Raw genomic sequence first — 19,913 nt, forward strand, 5'->3', positions numbered from 1 at the left:
TCTATAAAACTTTGATTTATTTATCATTAGAACCATAATAATTATTTCATATTTCATTAACAATACAATATTTCCTATGATTATTAACAAGGTGATCTGGACAGAAATAAAAATTCATAAAGAGGATCTGACAGTGATCTCTCTTAAAGGGGGATGCTGTTTGTGTTCAATGTTTTTACCAGTGGCAAAGGAAACTAGCAATAAACAATGGCGCAGATGCAGTTATTATGCAAGCAAATTTGCTGAAACTTGGCAATTCTTATTGCAATTGTATATCTGTCGACATAACGGCATTGTTGATACAGTAGAACCTCTCTATTAAGGACACCCTCAGGACTGACAAGTTCTGTCCTGATTAGAGGTGTCCGGATTATAGAGGTCAAATTGAATGGAAACAACCAATTTGGGACCAAAACTAGTGTCCGTAATAGAGAGGCTGTCCTTATTAGAGAGGTGTCCGCTGAGGGAGGTTCCACTATATTTATATTCAGTGCCTCTAGAAATTTTCAAATTCGAGTTAAATTTTCAAATTTTTTTGGTGAACAAAGTTGGCCGTTAAGCCTCTTTGCTGCGGCGGCCATTTTACCGCTGGCGCTGCTGTCTTGTGCCGAAAGTGGACACCAACACTGAATAACAGAGAGCTCACTTTTATCTGAGCGGTCGAAACTATTCATAAGTGTCGCCATCTATACTGTTAGGATCAAACTAACATTCCCTGAGTGTGTTTCGCATGGGGTGCAATAGCATTCCGCGATGATGAGGTCACTGCAGCTGCTGCCCTCTATTTCCCCATCACTGAATTACAGGCAATGTCGGACAAACATGCGGTTTCGTAATGGATTCAGGCTTTCTAACTGGGGCAGTTAGATTCAATCTGGCACATGTCCGAGTGTTGGAAATACTACATAATTGTTCTGAATATTTCTCTCTCTGACTCTATGGTATCATTCATGCTAAAAACAATGCAGGGTCAAAGATAATTGACTTTGAAATAAGCTCAGATGCGTAGAAATAAGTGTCGATGTCCGACTGTCACGTGACTAAAACGTCATCAATATCTTATGCAAATGACCTTGTGAGCTATAAATAGTAACTTCGCGGAATGCTATTTAAAGTGATGGTGACTGAATTGAAGTGGGGTATGACCTGTCACGCACATCACCAGCGTGTCATGGTGCCACGCAAATGACGTGTTGTGTACGTCACTCGCAGGAAAAGGGTTAAACCACAATGGTTATCCACGCTTGATATGGCAAGAAAGGCCAGATGAAAAAATTATTCGTTGCTAGTCTTATTATAGCATTTATAAATTCGGTCAAATTCTAATATTAGTTTTTGAAATTTCTATAAAGAAAGAATTCAATCATTGAAATCTATCTTATTCCCTATTCTATATTCCACAGCCAAGCATCAAAAAGAAATTTAAATGCAACAGGAACATTAGAAGAGATCATGATAGGTTACATACTGTAAACTGCCAAATTTCCGTTGAACCAATTATCGGGAAAAAGGCAAGAAATTTTGTTAGCCACTAAAATAAAAAAAATGTGAAATTTCTTTTTCAGAGGTTTTTGCAGGTGCAAAATTTTGGCAGTTTAGAGGATTGAGTTTACATACACCAGTCTTAGGACAAACTAACAGCAAGCATTCATTAATTACTAATGTAGTCACAATTACCCCCCTTCCCCCTATCCCCTCCCCCCTCCCCGACATCACTTGTACACTGTTGCACTGAATATACAATTCCATTATAAGCTCGCTTATTATTCGATAAGTACATTTTATATCACCATACTATACAAAATTCAAGCTGTACTAGCTATCGGCCAATTATATAAAACAGTTGACTAGCTAAGCCATAAACAATATACAAATGATACAATGAATGTACACAGTACACTCGAGTTTATAAGACCAACAGTCGTCTTGAACAACCAAGCTTACTTGAATGTAAACGCATTGTGGGAAGACTTCCCAAAAACTTTGGCGGCGCCACATAATTTTTTGGCAAATGTGCTCATATGAACCAGCATCATGAACTCAAACAGCTAATCATCACACTGGGGAATCGCAACAACCGCTCTGAGGACTGTCCACCTCTCCGAGTTGAGGCTAACAAACTCTCCCATTGAAAGCAGCCTCAGACTGTCTCAACTTGGCTCTTGTATAGACTGTATATAGACTTGTACATGTACATGTACTTTGTAGTTTCAATACTGTCATGAAGATAGAGTATGGAACAGTCCATACAAGAGCCTAAATCATACAATCCATACAAGAGCCCAATCTTAACAGTCCATACAAGGGCCCAGTTTTTCAAAGGCTGGTTCACTCGGAGTGGTGGTCAGCCTTATCTCAGAGATGTTGCAGCTAATTCCCCTGGGCAAACATTGAATATAAAGATTGGTGTAGGGTTTGTCCATTGCTAAATTGCTCAATCATTCAGTTCAGATAAACTTAAATTAGACTTACAAATTAGAATTGATAGCAACAGGTTCTTCAAGGTTACACAACAGGACCCAAGGACTCTGTTCAATAGCCAAAAGCAGGGTCAAATTTTATATTCTTAAAGGGAGTCTACAAGTCGGCCTAAGAGCCGGTTATGTAGGTCAAATTAAGTTACACAAAGTTGCCGATAGGGGTGTCTCCTATCACACAGAATATTGAAACTATTTATGCTTTATGAAGAATACTTTTTTCACTGAGTCAAACATGACCTATTTTCTTATATATATGTGACCCGCCATGACAAAATGAGTCGCATGTCGCTCTGAGCTTGACAGGTTGAGACAGACTGGTTGTTCATTTCACCATTGTCTGCCTTTTGTAAAATCGGAGCATATCAATTTCTTCTATTATGTCCTGGTGTTATTTTAGGCTCATCTTCTGTGCGACATGCGACTCATTTTGTCGTGGTGGGTCACATATTAGTCACCAGAACACTACTAATTTGACCCCCTAGCTCTGGCTTAGCTATATGTCACCTTAGACATTTAAGAACGATGTGAATTGAACAGCAACTTCACTTCATACATTGTACTTCTGTACAATTTTGTATAATTATTATATCATCCGTGTTTTTTTGGCTATTACATGTATAAATAAGCAAAATCAGCACAATTATACAACCAATATTTTTTCAGCGGAGTAGTAAAATGACTTGTCATAGTCTCACAGTCTTAATATTATGCGAAGATTCATCCCTAGTCTAGGCGTTCGAATCACAAATCCATTAGCAGTCATCTATCAGTCAATTCTTTTGATTACATTGGAAATTATATCAGTTTTGTAATACACACACACAGGTGAACTAAAAGTTCTATGCCACTTGCCAGAGTTTGAGATTTCCTCTGTTGACTCTTTTTGGCATTGTACATTTCAGTAATACTGTTAACAAGTTACCTTTCATGGTCATTTTTGTTTGGTCTATAGGTGAAAATGATTGCCCCTGAAATGGAAAGTCCAACTGAAATTGCAGTTACAGGTTTGTTAAAATGCTTAATATAGTTACACTAAAGTTGCGATAGCATTCCACACTCAGGCTACAAAGGGCTCAGAAAGTACTTTGTTATGGTCAAAATAAAGTCAAATGACTCAGAAGGTACTTTTTATGGCCAAAATGACGTCAAATGGCTCATTAGGTACTTTGTTATGGTCAAAATGATGTCAAATGGCTCAGAAAGTACTTTGTTATGGTCAAAATGATGTCAAATTGCGCAGGAAGTACTTTGTTATGGTCAAAATGATGTCAAATCGCTCAGAAAGTTCTTTGTTATGGCCAAAATGACGTCAAATTGCTCAGAACAACTTTGTTATGGTCAAAATAACGTCAAATGACTCAGAAAGTTCTTTTTATGGTCAAAATGACGTCAAATGACTCAGAGAATACTTTTTTATTGTCAAAATGACGCCAAATGGCTCATTAGGTGCTTTGTTATGGTCAAAATGATGTCAAAACTCTGACATTATTGATCCAAACTCTCTGTCGCACAATCCAAAATTTTTCTGAGATGCGGAAAACCTGCGACTGTTTTAATACCGGTAGTTAGCGAGTGCAGAACACTGTTACACAAAATCACAAACTACAGATATTTCCAAGCTTAAAGTACTGCAAATTTAATGATGTTCATCTCAGCTTCATCTGCTGTGTCAGTGTGATTCTGATTATTGCCATGAACTATAATTTGTCTCAATCAGCACTGTTTTATACCATACATCAGACTTGGTCTTGATATCCAGGTGTAAGACCTAATAGCATCTGGAAAGTGATTATCAACATATATGGGTTCATTGCATGGGCTTGAGCCTTTGTCATGGATCAAGTTTATACCATACCCACAACAGAAGGCCGATGTGAGGAAAAGGGATTTTTACGTTAGATCAGAACTCGTCTCAGATGAACAATGCATGGATGTCCCAGCGAAATCAGATGTGTCGTAAATGATCCTCTTCCCAACTCTTGAAAGTGAAGCTCTTTTAAACTAACTGATTGTTCTTTGAACAAGTTGAAGTCTTCCTATCACAAGATCTCATCCAAAATCAGATTCTGCCTCCAAGAACATTCCTCTAGTCCAACTGAACACTTTGGACCAGACTTTTTCGGACTTTTTCGATGGCTATCACAAGTTCTCGTCCGATTCAAGTTCTGTCGAGTCGTCATAACTCTGAGATTTCACCCTCGTCATCAGATCCGATAGCTGTGTCTGACTACTCGCCCGGCGTAACCTAAAAGATAAGATGAGAACGTCACCCACACAATCTGAGGCTGCACCTCGTACAGTTGTAATCACAACTGACATCTGTCCAGTTTCGCGTCAGTGACGCGCAACGTACACGCGAGTTACGCGCCAATGACGCACCTATCTCTCTACGTTTCTCATGAATTCAAGCGACCTACGCGCTGGGTATGACAGGCCAATGACGCGATGTACGGGACGTCAATTGTGATTTGGACTGTAGGAATTATTAGTAGGGCCTCCTTGTTTAGAACATACGTACAATTTTCTGATTTTTAGTACTCCCTCGCCCTTGTACGACTTGAGTCTGGACCACCACCAGTGTAGATACACAAAAAGATCAGCAATCGATACTGGTGAATGGAACACTTGATTTTGTCATGTTCCATGACAAAACATACCAAAACATGTTTTTTGTGATGTAATTTCATAACATTTGAAACCAATAACCTGTTAGGATTTCGAAGTTACATGTTATGGCATTAGAAACGTTCAAATCATATTTTCAAGTTCCCAGAATATGTCCCCAGAAACATTTTCAACACAGTCACTTCTTGTGTATTTACACAAAGTAGCCTGTTCCAACGCATTATCTCAGAATAAAGAAATTCAAATGCAGAACAGGGCCATGCAATTGTCATGAAAAAACACAAAAAGAGAACACATATTACGATGCAGTTCACCTTGAGTAATCAGAAAACAAATATGCATGCCATACAGCAATAACTGCAAAAACCATGCAAATATCAATAGGACAAACGAAGGGGGTATGATTCTTTAATTTCACATGAAAATAGAGCAGACAAGCCTTAGGGCACCATGCCCATCTAATCAACTGGACAAAGTCAAAAGTTATGACTGAGGAATATAGTGAGTATCATGAAAGGACCTGTAAAAAGCTGCATCATGTTGACTCTGAAACTGGACAGACTAAAAAAGAAGAGAGTTCTAATGAATACATATAAGATGTATAAATAAGATGTATAAATACATAAATACATATAAGATGTATAAATACATCTAAGATGTATAAAGTACACTAGGATATGTACAGGGATTCAAATTTTGAAAACACTCTAGCCCGAAAGTAAAGACGAACCATTTTATTGCCTGCATTCCCCATATGACAAGAAAAACGAATGTAAACACTGTGAACTCTTTTGCCACTGCTCCCGGTAATATATACCGGGTAATATATACCGGGTAATATATACCGGGTAATATATACCGGGTAATATATACCGTGTAATATATACCGGGTAATATATACCGGGTAATATATACCGGGTAATATATACCGGGTAATATATACCGGGTAATATATACCGGGTAATATATACCGGGTAATATATACCGGGTAATATATACCGGGTAATATATACCGGGTAATATATACCGGGTAATATATACCGGGTAATATATACCGGGTAATATATACCGGGTAATATATACCGGGTAATATATACCGGGTAATATATACCGGGTAAGATATACCGGGTCTGTAATCCGTAATGCTAAATTTTCCCTAAAATCTATCATTCAACAACAGTCCCTGTCGGTTGGTTAAACCTGAAACACAAGATGGCAGCACTGCACTCAATTCAATGAAGACCTTGGGTGATATGAATAAAGACTAGCAAATGCTTTTATCTAAAACTCCATGTACATTTACACTTGGCCTTTCTGTACAAAATTGAAGTAAAAGCGTTTGCTAGTCTTTATTCATATCACCCCTTGTCTCTAAGATTTGGTCATGCTAGCTTTTTTACAATGAAACTTTTCCAAAGCAAAGTTGAGATCCAGGCTGCCTGGTCTATGTATGTATATCGGGTGCGGGCCAAGGGTACGGCACACTCCCGAAATCCTGCGGTAGTGAAAGGAATAAATGAACAAGGAGAATGGTTCAAGCATGGAAGTGGGTAAACTGGTGATGAATTTGATGAAAATTCATCCCCTGGGGTATGGAAATGGACAGGAGCCAACGGGAAGCGCAAGCAGACAACACAGCCATGAAGCAGAAAAACCCTCAGAGGACGCATGAATGGAGAGTGAATGGAAAATTGGACCAGCCAGGCATGGATTCTTGATGGACGATTGACAGGTCGATCAAGCTATTTCATTGCATTTTGCCAAAATCACAGGTCGATAGGCCATTGTCATTTCTGTCCAAGGTATGGTGTATTTCAGATCGAACTGGCCTAAGTAACTCGGGTGACCTTTCGTCCCTTAACTGTAATTAGTGTGATCCCAAATAGTAATGTTACACAGCCCTGAGCAGCTGGTGACATAGTTGACCAGCTTCAGTTGACACAATGAAAGAGCATTGGTCAAGGCTAATTTAGCTGTGTACAACACCACTCTCTTTTAGTAAATGTGATCTGGTCACATTCCTGAGTTCAACTAGTAAGTACCTTTGGCGAGAATGATTCGAAAAACTCTATGGACACGTGCAATTCTCTGGTCAACTTCTGCTGTATCTAAAAGAGTTTTGCGCAAGAAAGGACGAGGTGAATGCAATGAAATGGCTTGACTGACCTACACAGTTGATACCTTCTTGCCTGGTGACAACCTCCCAATGCTACACGACAGAGACGGCCACCTGTTGTCAACTACACAAACTTCACATTGCACTGTTTGTACTGGTAAACCATTAATTTTTTGCACCAATTCATTTTAGCAATCCGCAAAATTTCTCCAAAAAATTAAAAATTCACAATTTGCAGAGTGCTAAAGTTCTTTAGGGTTTACAAATTGAACATTTTTTTCTCCAAGATTCATATTTTCGGAATTTATGGAATTATTCATGAAATCCACGAAAATTTGTCGCTTCACAGAATCAGCAAGAAACTTCTTTTCACCGGTCCTATAAGGGTTAAAACATTTCGCATTCAGCATGACTTACACCATTTAGGCTAGCGTCTTCAAGCGCAGAGAGTGGGTCCGAATCATCTGAGTCTGTACTGCGTGTACGACTCACAGCCAGAGCCCTAGCAAGACAGAGACTACATATCAACCATGGTCGCATTGGCTAACTACATGTACAGTGGAACCTCCCTTAGCGGACACCTCAGGACAACTTTCCGGAGCAACTGCAGAATATCCGGGATACTCTGTGCTAAATGATAGGAATGTGTACATAATGTACAAAGGGACAGAGTGTACATAATGTACAGAGCTACTACTGTCCTGGCTATTCTGCAGTAAGGCCCAACTTCTTTATCAAGGCAGGTAAGGGCACTAGTTTTGGTCCCAAATTGGCAGCTTCCATTAAATTTGACCTCTCTAATCAGGACACCTCTCCAATATGGCCAGCACTTGCCGGTCCCGAGGGTGCCCTTAATGAGAGATTCTACTGTACTTTCTACACGCACAGCAAAAAGCTGTCTTAAGAGATCCAAGAAAGGTGCAAAGAGGGGCGAAAGCACTTCAACTAACCGATACACAACATCACAAGATTGCCAACGCTATGCTCACAAGGTGAATAAGAAAATATATGTATCCTAGGCAATCAAAGTTCTCCACTATACCTTTTGTCTAGGACCCGGTTGTTCAAAAGCACAAAAGTCACGTTATCCCTAATGGTTACGTAAAGTATCCTAAGGATGTTATCTCTTTCACTATCCCATCAAAATGTTCACGTTGAGACTTCACGGCACCGTTCAAGCTGACGCGGTTTTGAACAACTCGGCCCTGGTGCAGCACCCTGACAGAATAATTTTTCCCACTTTAGCACCCGGACAAATAAGTTAGCACCCGGACAGATTCATAGGGAATTGGTAATGGTTTTACTGTTAGAGCACCCAGACAGATTTTGCTGCCAACCCGGACAGAACTGAAGTGAATTCTAAATTATCTCAAAATATGGCTGCAGCACCCGGCCCCAAAAAATTGTTTTGGAGAACACTGGCATGCATGTCATGATGAACAACTACTAATGGTCATAATGAGACAGGCAGTACACAAGAACTTGATGAGGGCTTACCAACAGTTCTCTAACTGTTTGTATGACGGACAGGTCATAGATGTAAATATCGCTGATGAGACTCAACTTGAACTTCAAGACATGCAAGCTGATTTTATTGGGAATCAGGATAAGACGAACACTGCGTCAGGATTCAGCCAAAATCTATCATCAGAAATCATAAAAGGGATTTTTTACGACAGAACTTGTTTGAGGTACGCCCTTTTACAGTATTTTTCTCCACAGCGATACAAATGGGTTGCTCCTTTATAGCTCACGTGACGAAGTCAAAGGGGACCGAGGGCCCCAACCCACTATGCTTGAATTGCAGGTTTGACGTCCTATTCCATGTCACGATTATGCTCAATACTCCTTTTAAGATTCTCCAGTGTAAATGCCAAATTTTATCAAAGATAACACCAGATCACATTTGTGACCCACCACGACAAAATGAGTCGCATGTCGCACAGAAGATGAACCTAAAATGACACCAGGACATAATAGAAGAAATTGATATGCTCCGATTTTACAAAAGGCAGACAATGGTGAAATGAACAACCAGTCTGTCTCAACCTGTCAAGCTCAGAGCGACATGCGACTCATTTTGTCATGGCGGGTCACATTTAAATAAACATTACTGGATGACTTCTACAGGTACGTTCAAGGTATGAAAACTAGTAAACAAAGTCAAGACTCCATGCTGTACAAATTCATATATGATTGAAACAACATACATGAGTGATTTCCGATTGAAACTAGTTTCACTGGAAAGAAGAGGCCAACTCATCAGGAATTAATGAAAAAGAAATGGTACATTTTATGGACTATATCATAGTCCAGTGAAAATTGAAGAGATTTGAAGAGATTTAAAACACACAGGGTTTGAAAAATGGTGCCTTCAAAAATTTGTCAGTTTCAGTTTCTCATTCAAAGCATCTTATGTTTACAAATTCAATCTTTACAAGTTCCCTTGACATTTTGAAGAGGACTGCATTTTTACCAAGGGGACATAGAAGCTGGATTCTAGATTAGAGGCAGTGCAGAGGGTGTAAGAGTAGGGAAGAATGACAATTTTTGACTAAGTAAAAGGATACCAGATGATATTGAAATGAAATAATCAGGATGAAAATTCCACTTAGCCAACCTTACCTGTGTAAGAGAAGGCTGACTGTAATCTTGTGAACTTTCCAATCCCCCCCCTCAAAGTTTGTTGTAACTGAAATCTTCTAATGTGTATATATATATACAGGTCGTCCTCGTGAATACCGGTATAGGGTGCCATTTTGAAGAGGCCTCTTGGGGTGCCACATATTGCATGTATTATAATTGGCTATTTATACTCCATGAACAGTGTTATTTAAATGTTATTGTATGCACAGGTCGTCGCAGTCATTGGCTAAAGATCTGTAAGCCACACCAGCGGGTATTTCTAATATTTTGTTAGTCAATGTTCAAGGGCGATATGGGAAGCGGCACTTTGCAGATTGTGCATGACAAGTCACAATAAAGGCGGGAACAGGGCCTACTTAGTCCTACTGGTACCCTTTTGTGGACCTCCGAAATGTATGGTCCTACTTTTATAGAACAGAAAGGATAGGCTACCGGTATTCACGTGGAAATCCAGTATATTGCTAGCATCTGTACCATTAGCACCAACCACAGAATCACCTCGAGTAGCATAAGATTCAACACCAAGCCAAAAAACCTATTTTAGCCCCTACATGTACATGTAAAAACAACATTGCATAGCAGTAGCACAACCAACTAGCTGTGCTATGAATAAAAGTAGATGACGCACGCTAACATCTCTTTTACAGTGAGTGCACCACAACACAAAATAAGCCTAAGTCATTTTATTTCACGCCAGACGTTTTGTCATCTTGTCGAACACCATACCTGGATTGTGAATGCTGCAACTGCGTCCTCAGGTTCTCAACCTCTTCTTGGAGTTCGTCCGTGGTCCGCACTAACCGTCGCGAATTATTTGTCTGTGTGTCAACCTGAAAGTAACCAATCAGATACGTCAATTCCTGGTGTTTTTCATTACGTATACAGGCCGCTTAGAAACAAATTCGAACAATCCAGGTCCTCCCAAGATCGGGCCTATTGTTCCGTGAGCCTAATCTCTGAACAGATACATGCAGTCGAGGATTACAATGGGGTATCAGCTCTTGGACAATGGGAGGGTAAGATCAAACGATGGATAGCGTGTGATATGACAAACACCGGTCAAACATAATCAGTAGTGCAATGGAGAACTGACAAAGATGAGAATTCAACAACAAGGAACATGGTGATCAACCAATGAGAGGCTGCCTGCAAGAACCCAGTAAGCACACATTCAGCATGTTCCTTGGTGCAGACTTCTCTCTTTCAGCTTAAACCAAATACCAGGATTGAAATTGCCCTCAAAAGTACAAAGCCAAAAATAGTAGGGTCACTTAATAGTCTATGTAGAGATCGCACTCTGTGTGGTCCTTTGCTCCTTTTCCTCCTTTTCCCAATTTCTGGATCTATATTCTGGTGATACACTATAAAGTACAAGAATAAACTTTTTGTTTTTGGCAAACACCGTTAACCTATATTACCTCATCTTCGGCCGTAGCAAGGTCACGTTTCAGATCTTCAATTCGTGCGCGTAACTTTTTCACCTCCAATTCGTACTGTTCTGCCCGACGCTTGGCATGGTCTAACTCTGTTGATTTCTCTTGGTGGATCTTTTTCAACTTGCTATGGGAATGCTTCAGATCGGAAAGCTCCTACAAAAGAAGGACGATTAGAATCTGATCTTGGCATAAAAATTGCATATATCTGAGGTGGTGACTAACCATCAGTTGCCAAGGTATAAGTTCTTCAAGGTAATTAGGAGACTGGTAATGTAAATAAAAATAATGTGATGTGATGCGATGTGATGCGATGTGATGTGGTGTGGTGTGATGTAATGTGATGTGGTGTGATGTGATGTGATGTGATGTGATGTGATGTGATGTGATGTGATGTGATGTGATGTGATGTGATGTGATGTGATGTGATCATTAGAAAGCTACAGTCCTCTAAGAAAAAAACATACTGTTGTGAGAGGTGTCTCCTCTATCTCTTGAAGAATCAACAGCCTGACTGGGATTCGACATGCTTGAACAGAGGACTTCAGACTGGCAGAGGTGATGCAAATTTAACATCCATGCGACATCCATGCAGTGTTCTAATGAATAATGCAATGACTAGGCCTGAATAGCCAGTGTTAAAAACAGTTCTGTAGCAAATTCACCAGCTACCATTTTAGGTTAGGTTCATGTGATAGGCAGGAGCCAGGTCAGGGTTTCCGCCAGGATTAAATTTGAGGGGGAACAAAAAAAAAATTTTTCTAAAATTTTTTTTTCTTAAAAAGGGTATTATGACCCCTCCTGAGAAGTTTTTTGGCCCTAAAACCGCTACAATTGGCTCCCAAATGCTCTTATTTTACACATCAAATCATGAAAATTACTCATTTGACAGTAAAACAAACTTTCGTGCTCAAAATTAAGGGGGGGGATATCCCCCTTGAAATATTTTAGGGGGGATGAATCCCCCCAGCCCCCCTCTGGCGGAAACCCTGCAGGTTGGCCAGATTTAAAAGTATACAATCGCTAGTTTGACAGTGTCTGCTATCCTACAGTAAATCTGCAATATGCACTTGAACAAGGTATATGTTTTACATGCAGGTTGAAGTACACTGTCGTCCCAGGTTGCTAACACCAGTAAACAGTGCACATTACATGTACTAAGTAGTCATCTGAAACCCTACAGCCTACATGTACACTAGCAGTCCCACATTAATTTATCCAATAGTTGTACAGTCAGAACCATGTACAGTGGAACCTCCCTTAGTGGACACCTCTCCATTGAGAACAACCTCTCTATTGAGGACACTAGCTTTGGTCCCAAAGTTATTTCCATTTGATCTGACCTCTCTAATCAGGACACCTCTCTATTAAAGACGACACTTGTCAGCACCGAGTGTGTTCTTAATTGAGAGGTTCTACATTACGTGCTTCATTTCTCGAGGTGAGAAATATTGAAAAATGACCTCACCTTATTCTTCTCATACATTTCCAGCTCCAGTACCTTCATATCAGACTCAATCACAGATAATCTTTGCCTCTTCTCCAAATTGCCCTCCAACTCTTCAATTTGATTGCGAAGTTTTTTATTCTCTCGTTCGGTTGCCAACTTCTCAGTCTCAATTCGCTCACGTTTACCCCATTCAGCAGCATTTTCGGCCTGAAGTCTTTCAAGCTGTAATGAAGAGACAGTACTTTTAAAGGGGCAACTTCAAGGAGCCTCATGGCCTAGTGGTTTACACTGCTGGCCACCACGCAATAGGGCCCGGGTTCGATCCCGGGGAGAACCCATGATCGTATGTCCGGATGAACCGGCGTGGCTTTCAAGGAACTAAAAAATTCCTGGCTCTTCACAGTCCTTCGAATGAGACTCAAAACCGAGATTCCTTGTACCTGGTGTCTATGCCAGGGCAAGCTAAGACCCCACCAAGTGAGAAACATGAGTAGCTTGCGTGGACTTTATCTCTCTCGCCAAAGTCGGACCACTAGGCCAATAAACCCAATTGGCGCCTAACTGTAGTGGCACACAGGATACGCTCATCCCGCCTTGGAGGAGGATTACTCCTAGGAGAATGACCCCTCCAAGCGCAGAGCGAACGCTGAAGAAGAAAAAGAAGAAGGGGCAACTTGGGCTTGGGATATGTTTGTTTTTCGTAAAAAATGGCCTCCAGCAAGACCGCGATTCTCAAGACAGGATAATGGAAAAATCTCTGAACTGCAATAAAGAATGCACTAGAATAGGGTGTAACTATCAAAGGCCGGTCTGAATTCAAATGTCTTGCCACAACCTGCCTCGCAACGCTGACGAAAATCATTATCATAGTTCAGCATTTAAGGTGATGCTACAATACAAGTGGTGACATATGGTGGCAAGAAGAGGCACTATCCGCCTGGCCAGCTAAAAATCCCATGCCAGAGTTGTCCCTTTAAGGGTTGACCATAGATACGACCATTTTGGCTAGACCTCCAAATCCTAAAGCAATTCATCCTCTTGCAAACAGGGCCTACAACACGACTTCTCCTTACACATGTTTCTGAGGGAGTAAGTATGTATCGAGTGAAATGGCCTGATATTGTCAGGATGAAAGCAATTAGAACTTTTTCAAAACATAGTGAATGGTCATTTCAAGGGCTGGAGTCTGTTCTTTGTTTTCCAGAGAACACCCTCCAGGGTTTTTAAGTGAGCATTCAATTCATTTGGGGAGAGTTTTAATAGCTTTAGGATTATGAGGTCTAGCCAAAATGGCAGTACCTATTTATTATGGTCAACCCTTATAGTGTAACTCGTGTCAAATTTCACCATATAATGTTTTAGCTGTTTTTGACAAATGACTACGTCACTTTCTCATAAATCGGTAAGGTTTTCGAATCGAAATGCACATTTTTAGAAATTGATGGTTTAATCCCGCCCGGATGGCTCGCTTCGATGCCGTTTTCGTTGATGACGTCGCAACATGAACATTTTCGCAATCGTGGTGGTTTACATTCAGCGATTTTATAATAATCTAATCAAAAATGGAAAATTTGAGCTTTACATTTGTGATCAACAATTAAAAACGGACGTATTTCCGCAAAGTTGTAAATCCCATCATAGTATCACTTTAAACTTTACATGTACAGTAAACACATTTATTTCTATCGCCAGAAATTTAGCAAAAATATCCTTTTCCGATTTCATACCTCTTAAATTTTGTGAACGGATGGGTTTGCAAATGATCATGTCTGCATTTAGCAGCATGAGTACACACTCACCTCGGACCTGAGATCAGCCAACGTTTTATCCATTGAATACCTGGAACAGCTTTCATCCTCTAGATCTTGATTTACCCGTGATAACTCGTCATTGTGTTCGTCCTTCAACTTAGCCAACTGCATGAAAAAATGAAATTTATTGCTTTTGATTCCCATTCGATCACACATGCTTATTAAAAAAAAAATTTAAAGGAATTACTTTGCCTTTCCAGCATGCCACAAAACATTGCACAATCATGCATTAAAGACCTAAGCCGTTAGTTAAAAAATTTGAATTTGTAATTGAATTTAAAAATGTCCAATTGCAGAAATACGCACAAAATATAAATGTCAACATTGCCGTTGTGTAGTCTGATATACAAATACCATGAATGCCAAGTTTCAACAAATTTGTATTCATAATAACTGCACTACAACATTTTTATTAGTGGATTTCTATAACTGGACCACCAGCAGTTACGAATGATGTAGCCCTTTAAGAGATGTTTTTGTCAATGTTAAACTTTTTCTAGGTGAATTTAGAAGTTGTTCAACAAAAGACTTTTAAAATTGCTTTATCACTCTGACAAGTGCTGTGGGGTATCGTCAACATCTGCATTATTCAAACTTTAGAGCCTAAAATGTAGTCATACACGAAAGCAAGCATAGATTAATCTATAGAGGTTCTTCACTGACGTCACATGATGACGTTGCCTATTGTTTTGCACGGCCATATTGGCCGTCACACGTGGTCACGACGTAAAGGAAATGCATTGGCAGGTGGCCGTCAAAACATCACGTCGTGACGTCATGTGAAGAACCTCTATACTTGATGAAAGTAATCTAATAGAGAAAACTGGCAAGGCCTTTGAAAACACTCGTAAACATTGTAACGAAATGAACCAAGATTTTTGAGTGATTTCACAGGTTAGACTTGCTGCACCTGGTCATCAAGATAAAGAATATCACCTAATCACCTGATACAATGTACCTTTCAGTTTTAGCAAGTATCTAGACATAAGATAGCACACTTGCAGGTAAACAATGCACAAAGTAGGCCTGCACAAGAAAAACCTCAATTTTTAAAGAATATTATGTACAGAATGAATTATGTTTGTACACATCCTTGGTTGATTGCACAGCTACACAAGACATAGCGCTCTATTTACGACTACATGTAGACGTCGGATCAACCAAGCGAACGGCTGGCTTGAAATACGATCCTTAGAGCATGACAAAAAGCGTCATGAGCTGAGGCTTTGGCCTCTTACCTGAAAATAGTCTCAACTAAGGTTTGATACTGTGCAAAGTACACATTCACTTCACACTACAATATAGTACACTCACATTTAAACCGAAGTCATAAACTGACAAAGTCTTAAACACTACATGAGCATGTACATGCGGTAACAACGCCCGTGTCAACATTGGCCCGTGTAAACATTGGCCCGTGCAAACATTGGCCCGTGTAAACATTGGCCAGTGCAAACATTGGCCCGTGTAAACATTGGCCCGTGTAAACATTTGCCCGTGTAAACATTGGCCCGTGTAAACATTGGCCCGTGTAAACATTGGCCCGTGTAAACATTGGCCTGTGTAAACATTGGCCCGTGTAAACATTGGCCCGTGTAAACATTGCAAGGACAACACCAACAACTGATGTAGATGTCAAAGATGACACACAGCGAGCTCACAGAGTCAGCAAAAGAGGGAGACGCGGTGGCGCGGTGGTAGAGAGTCGGACTCATGATCCGGAGGTCGTGGGTTTGATTCCCGGCTTAATTGTCACTTTGCTCTCCTACTGGTCGAGTTCAAGAATGAGCGCTTTGTAGCTGCTCCTTGAAACCCCAGATTGACTTCTGTGGAGACCGGGATGATGATAGTCCCAAAGCGCTTGAGAATACCCAGCTATTGAGTAATTCGAGCACTATATAAGTGCCGACTATTATCATTATATATTATATAACGATGGAACAGATCTCCAAACTCCAGAGACGTGATTGGCTTCATTGTGTCATTTTGCATTGTTTTGCACTGGTATAAAAATCGACCTCCTAACATGCCTAATTAAGAAAAAGGTATGAGTGACTGCGTCCCCTGGCTCAGGCAACTTTTCCACTGTCTTACCTCAGCCATAACATCTTGCTTTGATTTCTTCAAGTCGTCATATTTCTCTTTGAGTACGATCATGTTGTACTCTAGTTGATCTGCGGAGTCCCTCAGTTTATGCTTGGACCTAAAGAGAGCAAAGACAATCACATACGATTTTTAGAAACTAATAGGAAAATCTCATAGTTTAAATCTTGGGTTTATGACCGTACTCTTCAAATGATTCCTCGCTCTGTCAGTAAATGTAAACTTAGACAACATTGTAGTTGTACATTCAGGGTTCTCCACGATGCCTTTTGTCCAGGCACAGCACCAGGCAAGAATCATTTTTCCCACTTTAGCACCCAGACAAATAAGTCAGCACCCGGACAGATTCATAGAATTGGTAATGGTTTAACTGTTAGAGCACCCGGACAGATTTTGCTGCCGACTTGGACAGAACTGAAGTGAATTCTAAATTGTGTCAATGGCTACAGCACCCGGCCCCAAAAAATTGTTGTGGAGAACACTGACATTGTATGTACCAAAAACTAAAGCCCTATGATATCTCACTTGAAAAATGTGACACATTTTTACTCTGCTTTCAATCATAAAATAGAATCTCTCTAAATGTCTAACACTGTCACCCTTACTACTGACAAATGCTGTCATACGTGTCAAATTCAATGGAAACAACCAATTGTGGCCAAATGAGTTATTCCTATTATATTACAGGAGGTTGTCCTCATTGGAAAATGTCTACCAAGGGAGGTTTCACTGTATTTTTACTTACTCTCTTTCAGCCTGTATGGTTTTCTGAGCCTCCTCAAGCTTCATTTCCACGGCCGCTATCTTCTGGTCCATGAGCTCAGAAGTCTCCTGACTGGGACTCAAGCTGGCGTCACGATCATGTTTCGGTACTTCCATGCTCCTCCTCTTTTTCATCTTCTCGTCTTTATCAGTTTTCGACGACAAACGCAATGAAACCAGGGAGCTTGCGCTGGCAGTATCTAAAACAGGGTCACCTTGAAATAATCGATCTAAAACATCCAAATCATTCGGACGATCGTTACGGATATTCGTAATATCCGGTTCAGGTAAACAATCCGTGTCTCGTTCTGCAAAAGATTTTCTATCACCTGCACCGTTGGTTAAACCTGGTTGTCCATCAGCAGAACCGGTTTGAACTAACTGCACCTCCTTTTTCAATTTATCATTCTGAGATTTCAATTCGTGTTTGTCCCTCTGTAGGGAATTCAATTCTTTAACTAAGTTTTCTAACTTGTTCCTGAGCTGCCGACACTCTTCGCGCGACTTGTTCCGTTCGTTGCGGACCTTACTCCATTTCTCCCGCCAGTTGGCCGTACAATCTGACCACCACCTCATCGTTTTTTCCATCTGGGAAGCTCGTGTCTTTGCCTCTTCCAACTCCCTCTGCCTCAGCTCATCCTTTGCTTCGAATTCGTTATCCAACGGAGGCAGCTGCATCTGTAACCTCTGCAGTTCTGTGCGCACCTTCTCCATCTGCTGCGGAGTGGGGGCCCCGCCTGTAGGTGTAAAGGCCCCACCCTGACCCTTACCAAATGGGACAGGGGTGCTAGCGAGAGACGACGCCAGCGACCCCTTGGAAGAATGAGGATGAAAAGCATGATGTTTGCTTGGAACAGGAGTTGGTGCCTGGCTATGTGACGGCGTTGTGAAGTTCGAAGGTGGGTCGTACGTCAATGGCGTTGGCATATGAAGTGGCGTCTGGGACCCAGTGGGAGTCTGCGCCCCGTGGCTCGATCCTCCTTCTGCACCCTGAGAATGAGGTTTAGTCGTCACTCCCACATACGACACATCAGACTTCTGATTCGAAGTCGACCTCTGTTTCTGACTCATTTTGAATTTCTCCTTTAGCAGCAGCATCAACAGTTTATAACAACAGTCAAACAATTGAAAAATTATCCAACTATCAGTTGTATAACTTAGTGGAACTCAAGATCCATCTTCACTTTGACAATTTGTTTCAACCTTTATGTTTGCAGCAACTCACATTTTTACAAGAATTTCTCTCGCTGAAAAAAAGGAAAAGTTATCACAGACTTTAATTCTATAGTATAATTACAACAATTACAATATTTTAGTGTTCATGGAGTTCTGGTCACAATATCTTCAGGCATTTCCCAAACATTTGATGAATGAATGCTGACCAGGTATCACGTCCAAAATCATGCAGGGAAGAAGACCTTATTTGACTACCTCTACCTCTAGCCGGCCAGTGAATGTGTGGTCTATAAAACAGTTCAGAACGCCTAGGATTTTTTTTCCCCTAGGCCCGGGGAGGTGTTCTCTGCCAAGCCCGGACCCGCTCATATTAACCCATATTTTGGGTCAAGTCCCTGTGGACCAATCAGCTAACGCAGAGCCAGCAAATAACGTAAAATCATCTGATTCATTAGGCCTAGATTGGATATGTAGCCTCTATTGTAGGCCTATACCTGGACACAAGAATTTGTCTGAACAACTGAACAAAGGGTATGGCCTAAACGCTAAATTGGGGATCACTTTCGACACTGACAGTGACATTCCAACTCCATTTCGCCGGTTTCGGAGTGACTTGACAATACACAATACAATGCCAATACCATTTCCCCAAAAAATATCATCAGCCTCGGTTTGAGTGACGAAGGGCATCTCTAATTAGTAGTGGAAGAAGTGGCAGTAAATTCTTCAGTCAAGCCATAAATTTAAACACTAACAAAAAGGTACACACACCACCACTGGTTGCCGACTGGTAGTACACGGTTAAATGTACAGTGAAGTATACGTCTACAGGCCTACGAAGATTTTGGCTTTTTTGCCGTTTCAGGAATCGTCAAACTTTCCCCGCTTATGAGACAGTTATACATAATTACCCGTGGAACCGTACATTTTTAGTGTCGACTATACTCGCTCTATCGTTTTATTGCACTTGAATCTTCTTTTCATATATAATTTTAGCACAAAACTTGATTAAATGAGTGCAAAATCGGGAACACTGTCAAAAAATGAAATCTCGGTTCAATCCCGCTCGAGCCGAGACTTCCCGTGATCGCGGCAGCCATTCTCAGCGACCTCACGACTGCCTAATTTAGGAATTTTATAGTATCGTGAAACGGCTTTAATATCATCCGATGATTAACGAAACATCACAAGTGTAACTCAAGTATACCTCAGTATATTTTGATGTGCATCTTATGTGTGAAAAACATCAGATAGAGGAATAAATGAAGAGGTAACTTGGGTGTGAAAAAGGGTTCGCATTTCGTGCATTGC

General features: G+C 40.6%; 1 protein-coding gene across 3 annotated transcripts; it reads right to left on the reverse strand.

Annotated features, from left to right (window-relative positions):
* On the reverse strand, nucleotides 1–19,657 carry LOC135495389 (coiled-coil domain-containing protein 102A-like). Of its 3 annotated transcripts, XM_064783944.1 has the most exons (9): nucleotides 19,528–19,657; nucleotides 17,410–18,673; nucleotides 16,656–16,764; nucleotides 14,550–14,666; nucleotides 12,769–12,972; nucleotides 11,286–11,456; nucleotides 10,594–10,697; nucleotides 7,639–7,723; nucleotides 1–4,725 (listed from the first exon to the last, which is right to left on the reverse strand). In XM_064783944.1, the coding sequence occupies exons 2-9, from the start codon at nucleotides 18,522–18,524 to the stop codon at nucleotides 4,708–4,710; spliced, it is 1,923 nt and encodes a 640-aa protein (XP_064640014.1). In that variant the 5' UTR covers nucleotides 18,525–18,673; nucleotides 19,528–19,657; the 3' UTR covers nucleotides 1–4,707. The 3 variants fall into 3 exon arrangements, with proteins under 3 accessions (XP_064640014.1, XP_064640012.1, XP_064640013.1); XM_064783942.1 differs by lacking the exon at nucleotides 7,639–7,723; XM_064783943.1 differs by lacking the exon at nucleotides 7,639–7,723 and having other exon boundaries at nucleotides 19,514–19,657.
* Nucleotides 19,658–19,913: the final 256 nt, after the last annotated feature.

The sequence above is a fragment of the Lineus longissimus genome, chromosome 11 (genome assembly GCF_910592395.1).
Source record: "Lineus longissimus chromosome 11, tnLinLong1.2, whole genome shotgun sequence".
Lineage (NCBI taxonomy): Eukaryota > Metazoa > Nemertea > Pilidiophora > Heteronemertea > Lineidae > Lineus > Lineus longissimus.

Bases quoted from the DNA above. Each gene is read 5' to 3' on its own strand.
- LOC135495389 (XM_064783942.1), bottom strand. From the start codon at position 18,524: ATGCTGCTGCTAAAGGAGAAATTCAAAATGAGTCAGAAACAGAGGTCG. The intron at 16,765-17,409 runs GTAAGTAAAAAT...TGCTCTCTTTAG, and splicing joins ACCATACAGGCTGAAAGAGA to GTCCAAGCATAAACTGAGGG. The intron at 11,457-12,768 runs GTGAGGTCATTT...CTTCTTTTGTAG, and splicing joins AAATGTATGAGAAGAATAAG to GAGCTTTCCGATCTGAAGCA.